At 39.6% G+C, this 16,884-nt stretch overlaps 1 protein-coding gene across 1 annotated transcript in view; it reads left to right on the top strand.

The window, feature by feature from the left end:
• OTOG (otogelin) overlaps positions 1-16,884 on the top strand; it is a 206,966-nt gene that overhangs the window by 70,214 nt on the left and 119,868 nt on the right. The window contains exons 16-23 of the mRNA XM_090032569.1: positions 3,310-3,442; positions 4,361-4,538; positions 5,948-6,072; positions 8,582-8,794; positions 10,787-10,952; positions 12,767-12,841; positions 15,636-15,679; positions 16,152-16,305. Coding sequence (XP_089888695.1) covers positions 3,310-3,442; positions 4,361-4,538; positions 5,948-6,072; positions 8,582-8,794; positions 10,787-10,952; positions 12,767-12,841; positions 15,636-15,679; positions 16,152-16,305 — 1,088 coding nt within the window. The remainder of the gene's footprint in view (positions 1-3,309; positions 3,443-4,360; positions 4,539-5,947; positions 6,073-8,581; positions 8,795-10,786; positions 10,953-12,766; positions 12,842-15,635; positions 15,680-16,151; positions 16,306-16,884) is intronic.

Below are 16,884 nucleotides of genomic sequence, written 5' to 3'. Positions count from 1 at the left end.
GGCTAACATTCTGAGGGACAGCCAGCACAGGTTTGTTGCGGGTAGGTCTTGTTTGACCAATCTCATTTCCTTCTATGACCAGGTGACCTATCGTCTGGACAAGGGAGAAGAGATTGATGTCATATATCTTGACTTCAAAAAAGCTTTTGATCTGGTATCCCATGATCACCTCTTGGCCAAACTGGCCAGTTGTGGCCTTGGCTCCACCACGATCCGCTGGCTGGGAAATTGGCTCCGTGGTCAGACCCAGAGGGTTGTGATTGATGGCAGTCACTCATCATGGTGCCCTGTAACCAGTGGGGTCCCTCAAGGCTCTGTCCTGGGACCCATACTGTTCAACATCTTCATTAACGATGTGGACATTGGAGTCAGGAGTGGACTGGCCAAGTTTGCCAATGACACCAAACTTTGGGGCAAAGCATCCATGCCAGAAGATAGGTGGGTGATCCAGGCTGACCTGGACAAGCTCAGCAAATGGGCAGACGAGAACCTCATGGTGTTTAACACCGAAAAATGCAAGGTTCTCCACCTTGGGAGGAAAAACCTGCAGCATCCTTATAGGCTTGGCAGTGCTACGTTGGTTAGCACTACAGAAGAAAGAGACTTGGGGGTCATCATTGACCACAAGATGAACATGAGCCTGCAATGCGATGCTGCGGCTAATAAGGCGACCAAAACGCTGGCTTGCATCTATAGATGCTTCTCGAGCAAATCCCAGGATGTCATTCTCCCCTTGTACTCGGCCTTGGTGAGGCCGCAGCTGGAGTACTGCGTCCAGTTCTGGGCTCCACAATTCAAAAAGGTTGTGGAGAAGCTTGAGAGAGTCCAGAGGAGAGCCACGCGCATGATCAGAGGTCAGGAAAACAGATCTTACGGTGACGGGCTGAGAGACATGGGACTCTTTAGCCTGGAAAAGCGTGGGCTCAGGGGTGATCTGATGGCCACCTATAAGTTTTTATCAAGGGTGACCACCAGGATCTGGGGGAATGTTTGTTCACCAGAGCGCCCCAAGGGATGACGAGGTCGAACGGTCACAAACTCCTGCAAGACCGTTTCAGGCTGGACATAAGGAAGAATTTCTTTACTGTCTGAGCCCCCAAGGTCTGGAACAGTCTGCCAGCGGAGGTGGTTCAAGCACCTACATTGAACACCTTCAAGAGCAAATTGGATGCTTATCTTGCTGGGATCCTATGACCCCAGCTGACTTCCTGCCCTTTGGGCAGGGGGCTGGACTCGATGATCTCCCGAGGTCCCTTCCAGCCCTAATGTCTATAAAATCTATGAAAATCAAACAAAAACTTTGAATGAAGTTCTTAAAAGAGTTAGCCTACTATAAAATTAAATCAAGTTTTCCTGGATTTCCTGAAATAGCAAGAAAAAGAAAACTGAACTGAGAGAATGTCTAGTTAAATAACTTTTTTTTTTCAATGACTATGAAGTGCAAGGTGCAGTGGTTCAGGTTAAAGAGGACCTGGAGAAGGTGCTAGTGGCCTGGTGGGTAGAGATGTGTGTAGAGGGTGGGGTCTAGAAACTGGGTGTCTTGCTTCCTGGGTGAGCACCCTAAATGTGAGTGTCTTTCCACATTTTAGCTCGGCTACAAATTCAGAACTTAAAATCAAGTTTATGCATATAGAGTCATGTACCTGCCCATCAAGGACATAGCTTATTGTGCATGCTCAGCAGCTGTAAGTATGTTTGCACATTCACACTGAACATAGAATAGGATCTCAAATGGTGCGTAAATGCTGAAAAAAGCACTCATGGCTTGGTAAATGCCATTTAAGCACATAAAATGAAATAGGATTCCGCTCTGGGTGTCCCTACCTATATGCATAGAAGTGCGTGTCAGGTAGCCAGGTTGTAGCTGTACTGGTTTAGAGGAAAATGCAGTCCGGACTTGTAGTAGAGATGATATCTTTTTTTAGACCAACAAGATTTTTTCAAAAAAAAAATCTTTAATCGCAAGCTTTTGGTTACAAACCCCCTTCATCAGGCATTGGAGAACAGATTGTAAAAATTCTCCTGGGTAGAAATGAAAGTTCATATTTGATAGGATTTCACAGAGGAATCAGTAGATGGAAAACTCCTTTGGGCGGTCAGTTCATAGCTGATATGGAGCCTCTCGCCTCCTGTGAGGATCTGTGATGATGCAAATTACCTTGAAGCAAAGGCAGGAGCAGGATCACAGGTTTCAGGTGGTCACAGTTTCTTCCTGCTTCCGAAAATACAAAGATTTTATTTTAAAAATTGGCTAAAATTAGATATCTTCCATGTGTCAGGTATCCAGGTTGTAGCCATATTGGTCTAGAGGAAAAGGCAATCAGGACTTGTAGTAGAGATGATATATTTTATTAGACCAGCAAGATTTTTGCAAAAAAAAAAATAGAAGTATGTGTGTTGGTTTGGGATTGCCTTATTATTTATTTATGTTGGGGCTAGACAAAGTTTATACTGATGGAAAAATTGTGTAATCCGCACAGATTTTCTTATATGGAGGCTCAGCTAAATTGCTTTTGTTGCCATCTCAGTTGGCAACAACCAGTTACAACCTGATTGGATATGATGGCATAATCTGAAGTATCAGGAGCATATTACATTACAGTAGACAGAATTCATCAATGTCCTGTTGCCAGTTAACTTGTGGAATGGTGCTGAGATGAACATTAGTTAAATAAGAGGGACTGCTTGTAAGATACAGCAAATGAAGAAGACTCAGTACAGAAGTGGGTTTCAGCACTCTTGTCTGGAAAGAATCAGCTGAAATATTTTAGATCATGTAGATTAAGGCTCCTATGTTTACATCTCTTTCTTCTCTCGCTTTATTTCTTTTTAAAATAGTTTGTATTGGACTGTATTTAAAAACAGATATGGCTAAAATCTATTTCTAATAAATAGGATGACAGACTCCAATTGTCTTTGCAAGTTGCAATGTGAAGAACAGAATATTATCGATAAGCACTGACATGAAAGAGATTTTTTTGGAAATGAATGAGCCTGGCTGAATGGCCATTGAAGATAAAAATCCACTGATTGCAAAGAATTCTGTATCAGACTTTATAACAGGGTTTTGCTGTATTTCTTGTTTTCTAGCATCTACTTTTGAGCTCTGTTTGGTTAATATGATATTTACATATACCTTGGAACAAACTTTATTTGGACCTCATATTTGAAACTACAAATGTTGCTAAAAAGGCAAGATGCAACTGAAAGTTACTTACAGTTCTTCCTTTCTCACCCTGTCTTATTTCACTCATGTAACATTTAAACCAATGAAATACTTAAAGTTATTTCTCATACTCTTATTTGTAGAACCAAGATGGATCATGTATCCAAACTATCAATCTTATTATTAATCAGGACCCCAAGAGGCAAGTGACTCTGACTAATTCTGGAGATGTTTTGGTATACGATCAGTACAAAATTAGCCTGCCTTACACAGATGGTAAGGAAAAATAAGTACATGAATAAATGTCTAAGAAGCACCAAAATTAACTTTTTAAATCATATACCTGAGTTAACATTTGCCTTGATTTATCTTATTCTTTTGCTTTCTCAGGATACGTCTCAGTATGTGCCTGCAGTGGCACTTTCTGCTTTGATCGTAGGGACTCTTCATTATGAACTTAATATTTTATGTACACAAAGACCAAGTCTACTGTGTCTCTGACAAGCCTATATTATTGGTCTATTAGGTTTCTTCCTAAGGACAAAGTCCTTTTTTTATGGGGATCTTGATTCCAGCTTCTCTTCTCTTCTCTTCCTATTTGTACAGAACTCAGATCAATGTAAACTGGAATTCTGTTTTTTCTATATGCATAATATATTAGTTCTGCTATCCAACAATGGAAGTTTGTATTTTGTTTGGGTTTCTAATTTTCTTGTTTGAATTTAATTACTTGCCTCTCGCAACACAAAAGTATATATTTTTTTTTTAAACCACATCTATGTTCTGGAAAGTTCACTGTTGACTTCAGTGAAAGCAGATTAGGCTCCAGGGAAACTGCTAATACTGACTATACTGTCTTGGGCTATGATCTGCCTACAGTCAAAATTCTGGAACATTTATGTTTTTTAAAATGGTTGGATTTCACTTAGCAGTTGCTGTGCTAATGCCTCAGATTTTACACCCCATTTGAGAGATTACTTCTAGTTTTTAGTTTTGCTTGTTAAAATTATAAACTGCATCCTAACTTTTTATGATAAGTCACAACGGGAGCTAAGAATATGGAACATTGCAATTAACAAAACAGTCATGTAAAATGTAACAAAATAGTGAAACGAGAGCTAGAAACAAACCAGTGGATTCTTAACCTTTTTCATTTTCCATTCAACATATATATTTTTACCTCCCCTCCACCAGATTCGTTTGAAATAAGAAAGCTTTCATCTGTATTTCTGCAAATAAAGACGCACATTGGATTACAGATACTGTATGACAGAGAAGGGCTGAGGCTCTATCTTCAAGCTGATGACCAATGGAAGGATGATACTGTGGGCCTATGTGGAACCTTCAACGGGAACATGCAGGACGATTTTCTGTATGAATTGCTGTATTTTTAAAAATATGTTTAGAGTTGGTCAGAAATACATACTGAAGATGAATGGGTGGCTACTGCAAGTGTTTAATTTTTGTACCTTCTCTTTCTTCAGAGTAATGGAGCTAATAGTTAGTTTTAGTTTGCTAGAAAGAGAAATCTCTAAGATACTCTTACCAACATTAGCTTTGAAAACCTGCATGTGATAACAATTGTATAACAATTCACTAGAATATACATAGCTCTGAGGCACCAATATATATGCAAATTTGTGTCTGAAATGTGTCTGCAAGCAGGAGCATCCCGCACAGGCAAGTTTCTACTTTCCTACAACCCTCCTTTTATTTCTCTCCAGCTCAAGTTCACCACTACAAGTTCTAATCTCCTTTCTCCAACAGTGTCTCTATTGTGCTGAATCTGAAGCCTAGCAAAAAACTTCAAAATGAAATTGGCTGTGGTTTTTGCTTCACTGTAACTAAAGTGTAAGGCAGTAAGAGCTGCATGAGAATCTTACTGGAACTTAGGAAGTCTAGTCAGCTTCTCTCAAAAGTTTGTGTGCTGTCTTGTGGACCTAGCACAGGAAAGTAGGTTCTTGAGAGAAGCATTCAAAACCATACAATGCAGTTTCCCTCAATATGTATAGTGTTACCTGCTATACCCCAGATATTGCAGTCTTTCCACAAACAGTGCTGCATGCTTCTTAGTAACAAAAATAATGTAGTCTTCTCATATGTAAAGCCTCTTTTTTCCCAGAATGCAGTTCTCTCCACATATACACATGTCTCTCAGGTAACTCTTAGCCTCTTCCCATATCTAAAATGAATGGAACCCAGTTACTGCTGGCTGAGATGTCTCAAATTGCAGATATTGTTGCGTTCTCCCCTGGACCCAGGAATATTTAGCTGCTCTTGTTACTACACCTCTGAGACCCTTGCTTCTCAACTCATTTCTTTTTTTTTTTTTCTGGGGACCAGAGAAGCTTGAGGAAATTACCCAGGACCAAACCAAAAACACTATGCAGGAGAAACATGGGGAGGGAGAGGAATGGAAAAGATGTCACTGTCACAAGAGGATGGGCCAGAGGAATCACCAGAAAGAGCATGCACTCTTAGGGCAGCTCTGGTCCATCCTTCTTTCCAATGAAAATGGTTTGGGGTCCTATTTGCTCCTTCATCTGCTGTCAGAAACCTAATGGCTTTTGGGCCTTTCTGTCTTCTTTCCCAGGCATCTTTCTGCTGTTTGGAGGGAGGTGATGAGGTCAGAAGCCACAGGCTTCTAACCTCTATCCTGGGGAACATTCTGCAGTGGTGTAGGATGACTTGAACCAGCTTCATTTGCAGGATGTGGTACTGTTATGAGATCATGCTTGAATTTACAATGTTTTCAGTAAATGACCTTTTGTTTTATAAAAGATCTCCAGCAGGAGTACCGGAAAGCACTCCACAGCTGTTTGGAAACTCCTGGAAAACTTCATCAGCATGTGCCCTGGAGCATGACAATTCACAGGTGGATCCTTGTGATATTCATCTACAGGCAGGTGGGCAGTAAGGATCAATTGCTGCTTATCCAACCACAAAATGTTTAATATTACTGTAGTTCAAGTTAAATTCTGTTCTCCTAAACCAATGGTGCTCAACCTTTTTGCTTAGTGGACCTGGATGAGCAGTGCTGTCCAGGGGCTGGATTGAGCTGGTGGTCCCAATTTGGCACTCTGGGTGGATGCAGTAAGACCCATTTGGTTTCATGGAGGGAGATGGGGCGCGCTTGGCCCCAACCTGGCCATGTGAGGGAAGGGAAGTTGGAGGGGGCCTTATTTGGTCCTGATCCAACTACACTAGGTTGAAGGGGCCTGGCCTGGCTTTTCCGAAGGGAGGGGGCGTTGCTGAGCTCTAGCCCAGCCTCAGCCTGACTGCATATTGGGAGTGGACAGGGCCTAATCCCAACCCAGCTGTGTGGGGGAGAGGAGGCATGGCCCTGGCCTGACCTGCCCTTGCAGGGAAAGGGTGATATAGTCTGGCCCCAGTATGGTTGAACAGAAGGAGGGGTGTGGCTCTGCTGTGATCCATCTCATGAAGTTTGGGAATTTGGCAGCAGGGAGGAGTTGCAGGATGAATTGCCACTGCTCCCCTACTGCCAAATTTCTTGGCTTGTGGGGAGTACCACAGGCCAGACGCCAAAGCTTCACAGGCCACATTTGACCCATAGCCCAGCAGTTGAGCACTCTTGTTCTAGATAATGGAACAAAATGAAATAAATTGTGTGAAAATAATGGATGTGTTAAATGTAACATTTGTAAAACTAAGTTTTATGTTTTGACATGAAAAAAAAATCCCCACTAGGTGAGAGATATTTAAAATGTGACCCAAAACTAAATAAATGAGATGTCCTCTTTTTATTTCTACATTTTTTAAAAAGCAAAAATCATGCAAAAATAGATTGAAGGCAATGAGCCAGCACAAATTCAGTATGCCACTGGTTTATAGCAGGGGTGTCAAAGATGCAGTCCATGGGCTGGATCCAGGCCCTGGAGCCCTATCATCTGGTCTGCTATATTGACTGTGGTCTTAGACTCAAGCCACATGCAGTGTAGGCTGGATTTGGCATGCGTTGCACATGGCATGCAGGGCCAGATCTTTCTGTTATGCACGTGGTGAGCAGGGCCAGATTCAGCATGTGCTTCACATGGGGGGTGGGACCAGTTCCAGTACCCAGGTGGCACGTAGGGCCAGTTCTGGTGTGCAGGTGGTATGCTCACAACAGACCAGCCTTGTATGCTGGATCCAGAGCACAGAGCTGGTCTGTGGGCCTGATCTGGACCTTGGTTCAGCTGTGTGTCACTCATCCAGCTTGTTGGGCCTGCTGAGATGTCACCTCTGGTTTAGAGTAAGACTTGTGAAAATGTAGGCTGATAAACTTTAGAAAATATAAATAATTAAGTATTTGATTGTCCTTGCATTATAATGGATAATTACTGGTGCTCAATCATGATCGTAAATTGGATTCAGCTGAATGAATTTGATGCCAGTTAATCATGCCATGCAGACCAAATTTTATTACTGCACTTTTATTAAAGCCAGGCTATAGAAATACATACTACATTTTTGTATATTCAATTGAACCCCTCTAGTGAGTCTTTTTAGTGCTCATCTTTGATTGTAAGCTCTTCCTGATGAAGGTATTAAGATGGGTCTACCTGATTTTTGGAATATTCAATTTTTTACTGAACCATTTGCCAGTGCTTTTTTGTCCTCGTTACTGATGGCACCACCTCCACATAGGTGGCTTGATAGCACCCTGAAATTCTGAGTAATGAATGAATTCTGAGTGGCATATGGTTCCTTCAAGTCCTTGCTGTCTGCAACAAGGTACTGGGAATTAGTTAAGTGGAACAACTCTTACTATTCTGACAAGCTTATGAAAGGGCTTAATGCATGGGTCATACCTCATAGCCATTGCTTAGTTTATCTTAATGGGCCAGTTTAATGACATAAGGTACTACCAAGCACAACTGTAGACATTTCAAAATATTAACAGTTCTGTTTTTAAGTCATTCTGGGTGCATCTACGCAAAACATCTTGATGCACAGTGGGCTGTTCTATTGTGCATTAATGTGTCCCAGCAAAAACCGTGCTAATGCACAATAGAATTAGTCTACTGCTCATTAAGTGTCACAAAAAAAGTTTGCCTTTTCTACTGTACATTAGTGCAGCTACTGCTCATTTATCTAGTACCTCATATTAGAGGTACTAATCTTAATGTGCTGTTGCAAAGGTGCATTAATGAACGTGTAGATGCACCCTCCTAGTACAGGTTCAAAGCCACTAACAGCTTTGCCATACAGCAACATAGTTCCTATTGATTAACAATGGAGGTTGCACATGTAAATCTTTTGTAAATACAGCATGTTCATAAATCTCTTGCTATTATCAGTTCCAATGCACAGTAATACTTCCTCATCTAAGGAAAACATCTTAATCTTAATATTCCTCCAAGTTTCACGAGTCTTTTTAACTAATGTATGTTTATTTTTATGTTACTTTAACAGCCTCTTATGCAGCAGAAGTTTGTAGCATCCTTACAAAAGAACTCTTTGCTCCATGCCACTCCTATCTGAGTCCTGTTTCCTATTTTGAACAGTGTAGAAAGGACACCTGTAAATGTGGACAGATTTGTTTATGCTCTGCTTTGGCCCATTATGCTCATCAGTGCCGAAGACATGGAGTGATAATAGATTTTAGAGCTCATGTCCCAGAGTGTGGTAAGTTGGCTTTCATATCAGGCCTAATTTATTAAGGTTCTTCTTTGGCTTTAGGAATGGCAGAAAATAAATTTAAATTAAATGCTGCTTATCCAATATATAGAATGCTAGGATGCATTTCCCTTTCTTGTTAAATCAGAATCCAAGCCATTATTTTTCAGAGGGTTATTTCTTGTAGCTGGTTCCCTTTTCTCCCACTAAGACATCATAATATATAGTTTTTCGAGTCTGAGAATTAAAACTGAGGTTCTTGAAGAACGTGAGGCAACTTATTTGTATGTCTTAATATCTTAGACTGCTTTGACTTTTTTATTCCAACTGTGTTTGTTCAGTTTACAGGCCAGATGCATAGACGCCTGTTTTCTGTATTGAGACCATTGCTTTGTGGATTATATAGGGTTCATTTTTAAGGGATTCATACAACAGGCTCTTTGCTTAGGTTGAAATTGAACATATCCCTACTGTCTGTTAGCTGCCCTTCTCGCTGCCCTTATCCTGACTGAAGTACACAAAATGAGGATGTCTTCTGAAGTATTGCTAGGATTTATATATAAAAAGGGGGGCATCTACATGTGCACTTTAATGCAGAGTTGATTTATAAGCTCTGATGTAAAGTGTCACCATCTACACATGCAATGCCAAATGTGGCTGCACCACCTTTCCTCAATGTGCTGCAGTCCTTGGCACACATGTAAATGCTGCGTCCAGGAGCAGTAAACTTCAGCATGAACTGTGCCAGAGTTTATTCAACCATGCTAATTGCCCAGAATGTATAAATATGGCGAGGTGGGATATCTTTTGCATATAGCCAAAGATACCTGATACTATATTATTTCTTTTGTCAGTGCTTCACAGTACAAGTAGATCTAATGGATCATCGCTACTAATTTTAAGCTTGAGCTTTTAGTGGTACTGGGAGATGTTGATAGGGGGTCTTATACAGTATTTATAACTGTGTGAAACATGTATCAACCTAGTCTGACCTCCTTGAATTTAGCTTGAGCTGGAGGTTCAGTATATTCCACTATCAGAGGTGGAGGATGTTTTCACAGAATTCATGAATTCCTCTTTTTCCATGCAGTCTCATTTTCTGCTCAACAACTAGCTTATTTTAAATGTCTGCATCTTAGAATCTTAGAATCATAGAAAATTAGTGTTGGAAGGGACCTCAGGAGGTCACCTCATTGAACCCCCTGCTCAAAGCAAGACCCTTCCCAACTAGATCGTCCCAGTCAAAGGTTTGTCTAGCGAGATCTTAAAAACCTCCAAGGATGGGGCTTCTACCACCTCTCTGAGTAACCTCTTCCAGCATTTCACTACCCTCTTTGTAAAACATTCTTCCTAATATCTAACCTAAACTCCCCTTGCAGAAATATTAGCTGCTAAACTTCTATATATTTTTAAAACAAATTTATGAATTAATGTGTTAATATAGTTTTATTGTAAAATATCAGATAATCCCATTTCAGGGATTTGAAATATATTAATGTCTCCAACACCTCTTCAAAATCTGAGGCCCTTTTTCGTTAATCTGTGCAAGATTTGGTTGAGGAGCTGCACTAGATTGCGCACTATCAGTATGTGTCTTTGAGGGATATAAAAAAAAAATTTGGATTGTGTCACTTAACAGCTGCAAAGCACAATGTTTTATTCTGTTGCTTTACTATGTTTTCTTTAAGACACTGGACCCTCTTCAAAGCTGTCACTTTGGAGCCAAGCATTTTGTGAGTTGTGACAAAAGGCCAATTCTCTTTAGTTACGCTCGTATAAATCTAGATTAACTGCATTGACTTCACTGGAGTTGCTCTGGATTTACACTTGAGTAATTTATATAGTGTGGTATCATAGTGCCAATTTTAATGGGGTTTAATGTTATTTGGATTCATAGAAGGATGTTTCATCAGAAAATTTTTATCTTAGAAAGATTTCAGAAAGTGGAGTCTATGTGAGTCTCTTGCAATGTAATTTGAGAATTCTGTTTCATTCGGGTAGCTCTTTCATGTGAAGACACAAAGGAGTACAGTACTTGTATCACTACCTGTGGACAAACTTGCCAAGCTTTGTCTATGCCAGCGACATGCAGTGGTGATTGTGTTGAAAGTTGTGCTTGCCCCCCTGGAATGTATTTGAATGCCAAGACTGAAAAATGTATACAGAGGTAACTATACTTTGCAGAGCTGACATATTTATATCCAAGTACCATTTTATCTAGTTATATTTGTGTGTTTTGGTATATGGGCTGTAGAACAATATGTACTTGTAAATCTGGCAGGCTTTTAGTATCATACAGAATTGTGTTAATTGGGAAAATTTGTGTTCTTTTCATTCTTAATCTTAGCCTAAACAAAAGGTATGAAGATATAACAGGTCCATTCTTAGACATGGTAGAATGAAGAAAAATGATGCAATTTCAAATGCATGTTTTATTACTGTTTTCATAAAATCACATGATCCTTTTTATCAATTCACTTTATGTGCCATTCTGAGAGGCCTTAATATTTCACTTGTTCTGCAGGGAGAGAATGCAGTATTTGCAGATAATTTATCTTTCAATAAAATTCACTCTTCAGAGCATTCGGTCCCCTAAAAGTAGTCCTTTTATGGTTCTAGATCTGTAGAATGAATATCATCAAATATAAATATCTACATGGCAGGTGTTCTACCATATCAGAGGGGCAAAAGAGGTCTCTTGAGTGTGTTAGGGGCTTTGCTCTTGCTACTGATTGTTGTATGTATGATATTTCTCTTTTGTTCTGGGGTACAGCCTTAAAGTATTGAGGTGTTTTGCTACAGCTTTAGAGACATGAGTTCAAGCCCTGATGAAGTCTGCCTTTATCTACTAAGCTGTCATTCTGGCTGCTACGTCAGTAATGGAGGAGTGATGTTAACCACGTTGACCAGCCATTGACTACAGAAATTGTTGACTTACAGAAATCATCAGTCTATGACCATGCTAGATGTCTGGGCCACTCTACTTGAGTGGACTTTTGTCTTTCTTTTTATTATTTCTCCTTAAAATGATTTCTGATGACACTTTTGTTGAGACAGAGGGAAAGGTATAAATCTGCAATAACTCTTCTGACATCAGATCAGATGCTCTGGATTTACACTGATGCAATGAGAGTAATATTGCCACATGCACTCTTCAGCATAAACAATCAATGGTAAAATTCTGTTTATTCCAGTGAAGCCAGAATTTCACTCTGGGAGTAGAATAAAATAATTTCACATGTCTTCCTAGGGACAACATTGTCCCTTCCCTATGGAGTCACAGAAAAGATATAGAACATCTCTGATGGAAAGGGGGTAAGAAGAACCAACAGAAGTCAAAGTGCAGACATAGTTTTTCATGGATCTCTGGCTGGATGATTGGAGTCTTACCTGCCACGTACTAGTTTTCTCATTACTGAAAAGTCACAATGCAGAAGCCTCCTAAACATTTCTTTTGCAGGCCGTTTTCTGATGGAAACACAAAGGGGTAACTCATTTAACTTAATACAGTATTAACTAATTGCTAATTTTCCATGTGTGTTACGGAGGATATGCGGTACAGAGTAGTCCTCCTCACTGCTCCAGCTATGCTTTCTTCTCAGCTGGTTGTATAGATTACATATGGAATGAAAAATACCATCTTTTAATGGAAGGTTCTGTCATACTTTTTATGACAGGCTCAACATGACTTTAAATTGTAGTACTTTAAACATGCTATATTTTTAAAATAGACTATTTAAGAATAACATATTAAATTGATGTTGGATTATTTTCACTCCACTGATGCAACCTGAAGTTGCTACTTCAGATTTCTTTCAGATTACAATATGAATATAACAATATCCTATTAGGTATCCAGTCTAATATTGTATGTAGAATATGAAGCTCGGTGTTTTGAATAGCAGCCATTAATGTTTATGTGAAGTTTGGTTTAATACATAATACCTTGCAATCACATTTATCTGTCCTCCTTCCTTATAGGAATGAATGTCCCTGTTATTTTCAAGGAATTGACTATCCACCTGGAGAAAATATTATCACATCTTTAGGCAAATGGTAAGACACACATCTGGTTAGCTGGTTTTCTGATCAAATGTAATTTTTCAGTGCTTTCTCAAGTCATTCACATTATCCTGTTTTATCTGTGTTGGAATAGCATAGTCTAACTTTACAAAGTCCTTTTTTTTTGTATCTTTATGTGGCACCTCTGTGAAATCTTCGTTTCTAGAAATTCTGCCTGTTCTGATTATTCTCTACAACCTTGAGTAGAAAGTATTACAAACTAACAGTGTAACAGCCTGTAAATGTTTTCTCTGGTTTCCCAGAGGGCTGTTCCTGATGCCCTGTTTGCCCATCTCCTGACCCCAGGGCAGGACTGTATCATTCCACCCTCTTCTCCCCATCACATACAACATTGCGTGTGGGGCTGTGCCTGCCCAGCTGTGCCTGCTGGGCTCCTGTGGTCCAGCTGCATCTGCTGTGGCAAAGGCTCCTAGGTGAGGGGTATACCAGTACTCCCTTTAAGTCAGCCCTTTTGGCTGGGGCCCTGCTTGTCCTGCCCTGTTGTTCAGTTCTGCTCTCCTGGACTCTTGTTGAATTTATCCATACCTAGATGAGGTAGAAAGGAGCTTGTAGTGGGATATTGTATGCTGAAGGTAGTTAATCATAAATTCTAACTGATAAGCACTGAATATCTTTCACTTACCCTAAGTCATAAATCTTTCCCTTGTATTCAGCACTGCTCACTCTTACCTTTTTGTCTTTCCTTTTATATCTTTGCACTCACAACATTAAAGAAGACTTATTAAACTTGTCATGATTTTAAGTTTCTGTTCATGCTTCAAGCGTCTTTTACTCTACACTCTTTTTTGCTAACTGCTGCCTCTATTTTATTTATTTTGACCTTTAAAAGCTCACTTACATTGTGATCCTGTCCCATGTCTACAGTACCATCTTCTTCTATTATTTTCCATATGTTCCTGTCCAAATTAGCCAGAATCTGCATTATACTGTATTTGGATAGCTCTGTAAATATGTATTGCATCAGTTATAATAAAACTGTCAGCAGCAGCACAGACAGAGGTATTTGACATTGTATTTGCTCTGGCTAGCTAGCAGAAGGTGTATTGGGCAGATCAGAGTTGTTGCAGAGTGAGTGACTAGTACTGAAGTTCATTGGCTCATTCTCTGTTAGTAAAGCACAGTGCCTGAACTGATGCCAATACTATTATTCTTTTCTCTGAAACTGAGTCAATATCAAATTCACTACCATTCTATAAAGTACTAGACCACTTTGCCTGGAATTAGACACAGGCAGTGCCACAGTACAGGAGGACTTCTTTGCATGCTATTTGTTGCAATGATGTTTTGGTTTAAAATAGCTAATTTGTTTTCTTTGCACCAATCGTGCCTTGCTTCAGCTATACCATATGAACATGATAGCACAGGAGAAAACTTTCGGCTACCATTCTATATTGCTCTAGTTAAACATTTACACATCCTCAGTTTTGGTAGATGCTAATATGTGTGATTTTTTTCTTAGCAATTCTATAATTGGCTGTGTTTCTTTAGTCCTTCTGATGCTAAAATTTAAGCACAGGTGCAATCTGTATATTTTTCCATTTTCCCCAGCAGAGGTTGTGCTGCAGAAGCTTCTATTGATTCAGCAGAAACTTCTGCTCTAGCTCAGCTTCTTTGTATTTCTAGAGTGGATCCAAGCCCCTGGTACTCAGGCAGAGGCTCTTGCTAAATCAGCTGCATGGGCCCTTAGCTGACTCAGCAGGTGCTTCTGGCTAGGATGGGCCCTCAGTTGACCGGGCAGGTGCTGCTGGCTGCCCACTGAGCTCAGCTTGAGAAGAGAAGAGGGGTTTGGTCAGTTTGGTTCAGACAGCAGTACCTGTAGCTAGGGGATTAACAGAGCAGCTACAACATTTTGCTACAGCTGCCTGAGTTTTTTTCTTTATTCTGTTTTTCAAAAACTACATTTCTTATTAGGGATCCAGGGGAGATTAAGGGGGATGGGAACATGTTGCAAAGTTCAGTATCAGTATAATCATGATACCAGTATCAAACTTTGCTTGAGATTCAGAAGAAGTGAGAGCTTCAGAACCTGTGACACAAAAAGAATGCTTGTGGTTATTAGTTTCCTCTATACTTTTTCTTTCTGTTTGTGGTTCTTCACTGAACTTTGCTTTGGTTGCACTTAGTGGCAAGCCTGATGAGGTGAACTATAGTCATATTTTTTGCTCAGCACACATCTTTACCGTATGGTGTTGGCAGACCTCTTGAGCTCATCTGTGTTTTCTTAGGGTGACCTAGCCTGCTCACCTAAATTGTGATTAATAGAGTGGAATACCAACTAAAACATTTTTTTCAAAAGTTACAGGTTACTAAGAGGAAACTTAGAATTGAAATTTGTAGTGAATAGTTTGTTACAGCTGTATGTGTGCATAATTTTTTTTTAATTATTGTAAGACACTAGAAATTTTGTTTTGCATACAGAGCCTACTCTAGGGCCCTTTACAGCCAGCAGTAAAACTGGTGGTATCAGGAGGAGAAATATTGGATCTAGCCATGTAGTAACATATTTTGTATGTTTTGTGTTGGTTCAAGAGCCATAATCCTTTAATTTAGCATTTGCACAAGGACCAGTTCTACTCTTCTTATACAAGGAGCAAGGTAAGCTGCAACTGTATTGGTACTCTGCACTGAGAAAAACAGCAATTGTTTTTCCCTTATTGATTGTGCTGAATTTGCATGGTTTTCTGCATTAATATGTTTAAAAGTCATCCAATAGTAGCATTTCAGACTCCCCTGACTTGAAATACAGCTTCACATATTTTTCTTGCAGCCATTGCCGAGATGGAATTATGAGTTGTGAGGATAACAACATTGGTAAGTAAAGAGTCAAATGAAAAATAACCTCACATGTTAATTTATAGAAAGGAAATCATGTAAAGAGACCCTCTTCTCTTTATGCAATCCCATTGTTAATGGTGACACTTTTTGTGTGGGGACTTGAATCCCTATAAGACTGCAGTCTTACTGATAATTTAAGCTGTGGTTTAGTTAAAAGTAGGATGAGAGTAAAGCAGTATCAACTCTCTTAACAATACTGGCTCCCTGTGAGCAACTATATTATCAACGTTTTATAACTGCAGTATGTTTTCAGAATGATAAAGTTACCCAAGTTTATTGTGAAATATAACCAGTGGATCATCCCAAGAAATAAATTAAAGACAATTCTGTCTCAAAACAATCTTGCAAAAATGTAACATTTACAATATCTGTCACATAAAATTTTAGTTTCTTGTAACAAATAGTCATAATTCCTGAAATTTTATAATTGTTTTATTTTGTTTTCCAGTGCATAATTGCCCAGCTGGTCAGATTTACGTTAACTGTAGTGATCCACAGGTTAATATTGAACTCAGCAGGGAGAGAACCTGTGAGAATCAGCTGCTAAACCTCACCATCTCAGCACATCTTCCTTGTGTTTCAGGATGTGCCTGCCCGCCAGGGTAAGTCCGAAGCATCTTTACCTTTTAATGTACAATTATAGGTGGTCAAGAGTGACTGACTAGCTAGTTGGTTTATGTGGTATATATTACTACTGTAGTGGTGTAAAGCATACTCTTTTCTACTGAAAGAACCTGAGATGTGAAGGGGGAGGAAATTCTCTCTCTCTCTCTCTCTCTCTCTCTCTCTCTCTCTGTGTTCACCACACAAAGGCACAATCCTCTAGAGGCCAGTGAAGCAAGGGAGGAAACTGTAAAGATCAGATGGTGTCAAAGGTCTAAGATCCTATAAGGACAAAAGCTTTCAGAGTTTTACAGGATCTATACTGATAGTGCACATGACAATGCATTGGATTTTTTGGAGCTAAACATTGTGTGCTTGTGTGAAAGAGAAAAGTGTTATAAGTTCAAAAGGTGAGTTTTCCAAGTATAAAAATGGGACCTAAGTGCTCAAACCCTTTTGGTTTTCCATGAGTTAGGTAATTTAGTCTTTTAGCCTTGAATCTTTGGAGGAGGATATTCACTAACTACCAGGTATAGTTAATGGTAGCTAGTGGTAGTCAATGATAGTTAAAAATTCTC

Source organism: Crocodylus siamensis, chromosome 2 (assembly GCF_052110815.1).
Source record: "Crocodylus siamensis isolate JL-2025a chromosome 2, ASM5211081v1, whole genome shotgun sequence".
NCBI lineage: Eukaryota > Metazoa > Chordata > Crocodylia > Crocodylidae > Crocodylus > Crocodylus siamensis.
Note: the sequence above shows the minus strand (reverse complement) of the source record. Positions and strands in the feature narration are given on the sequence as shown.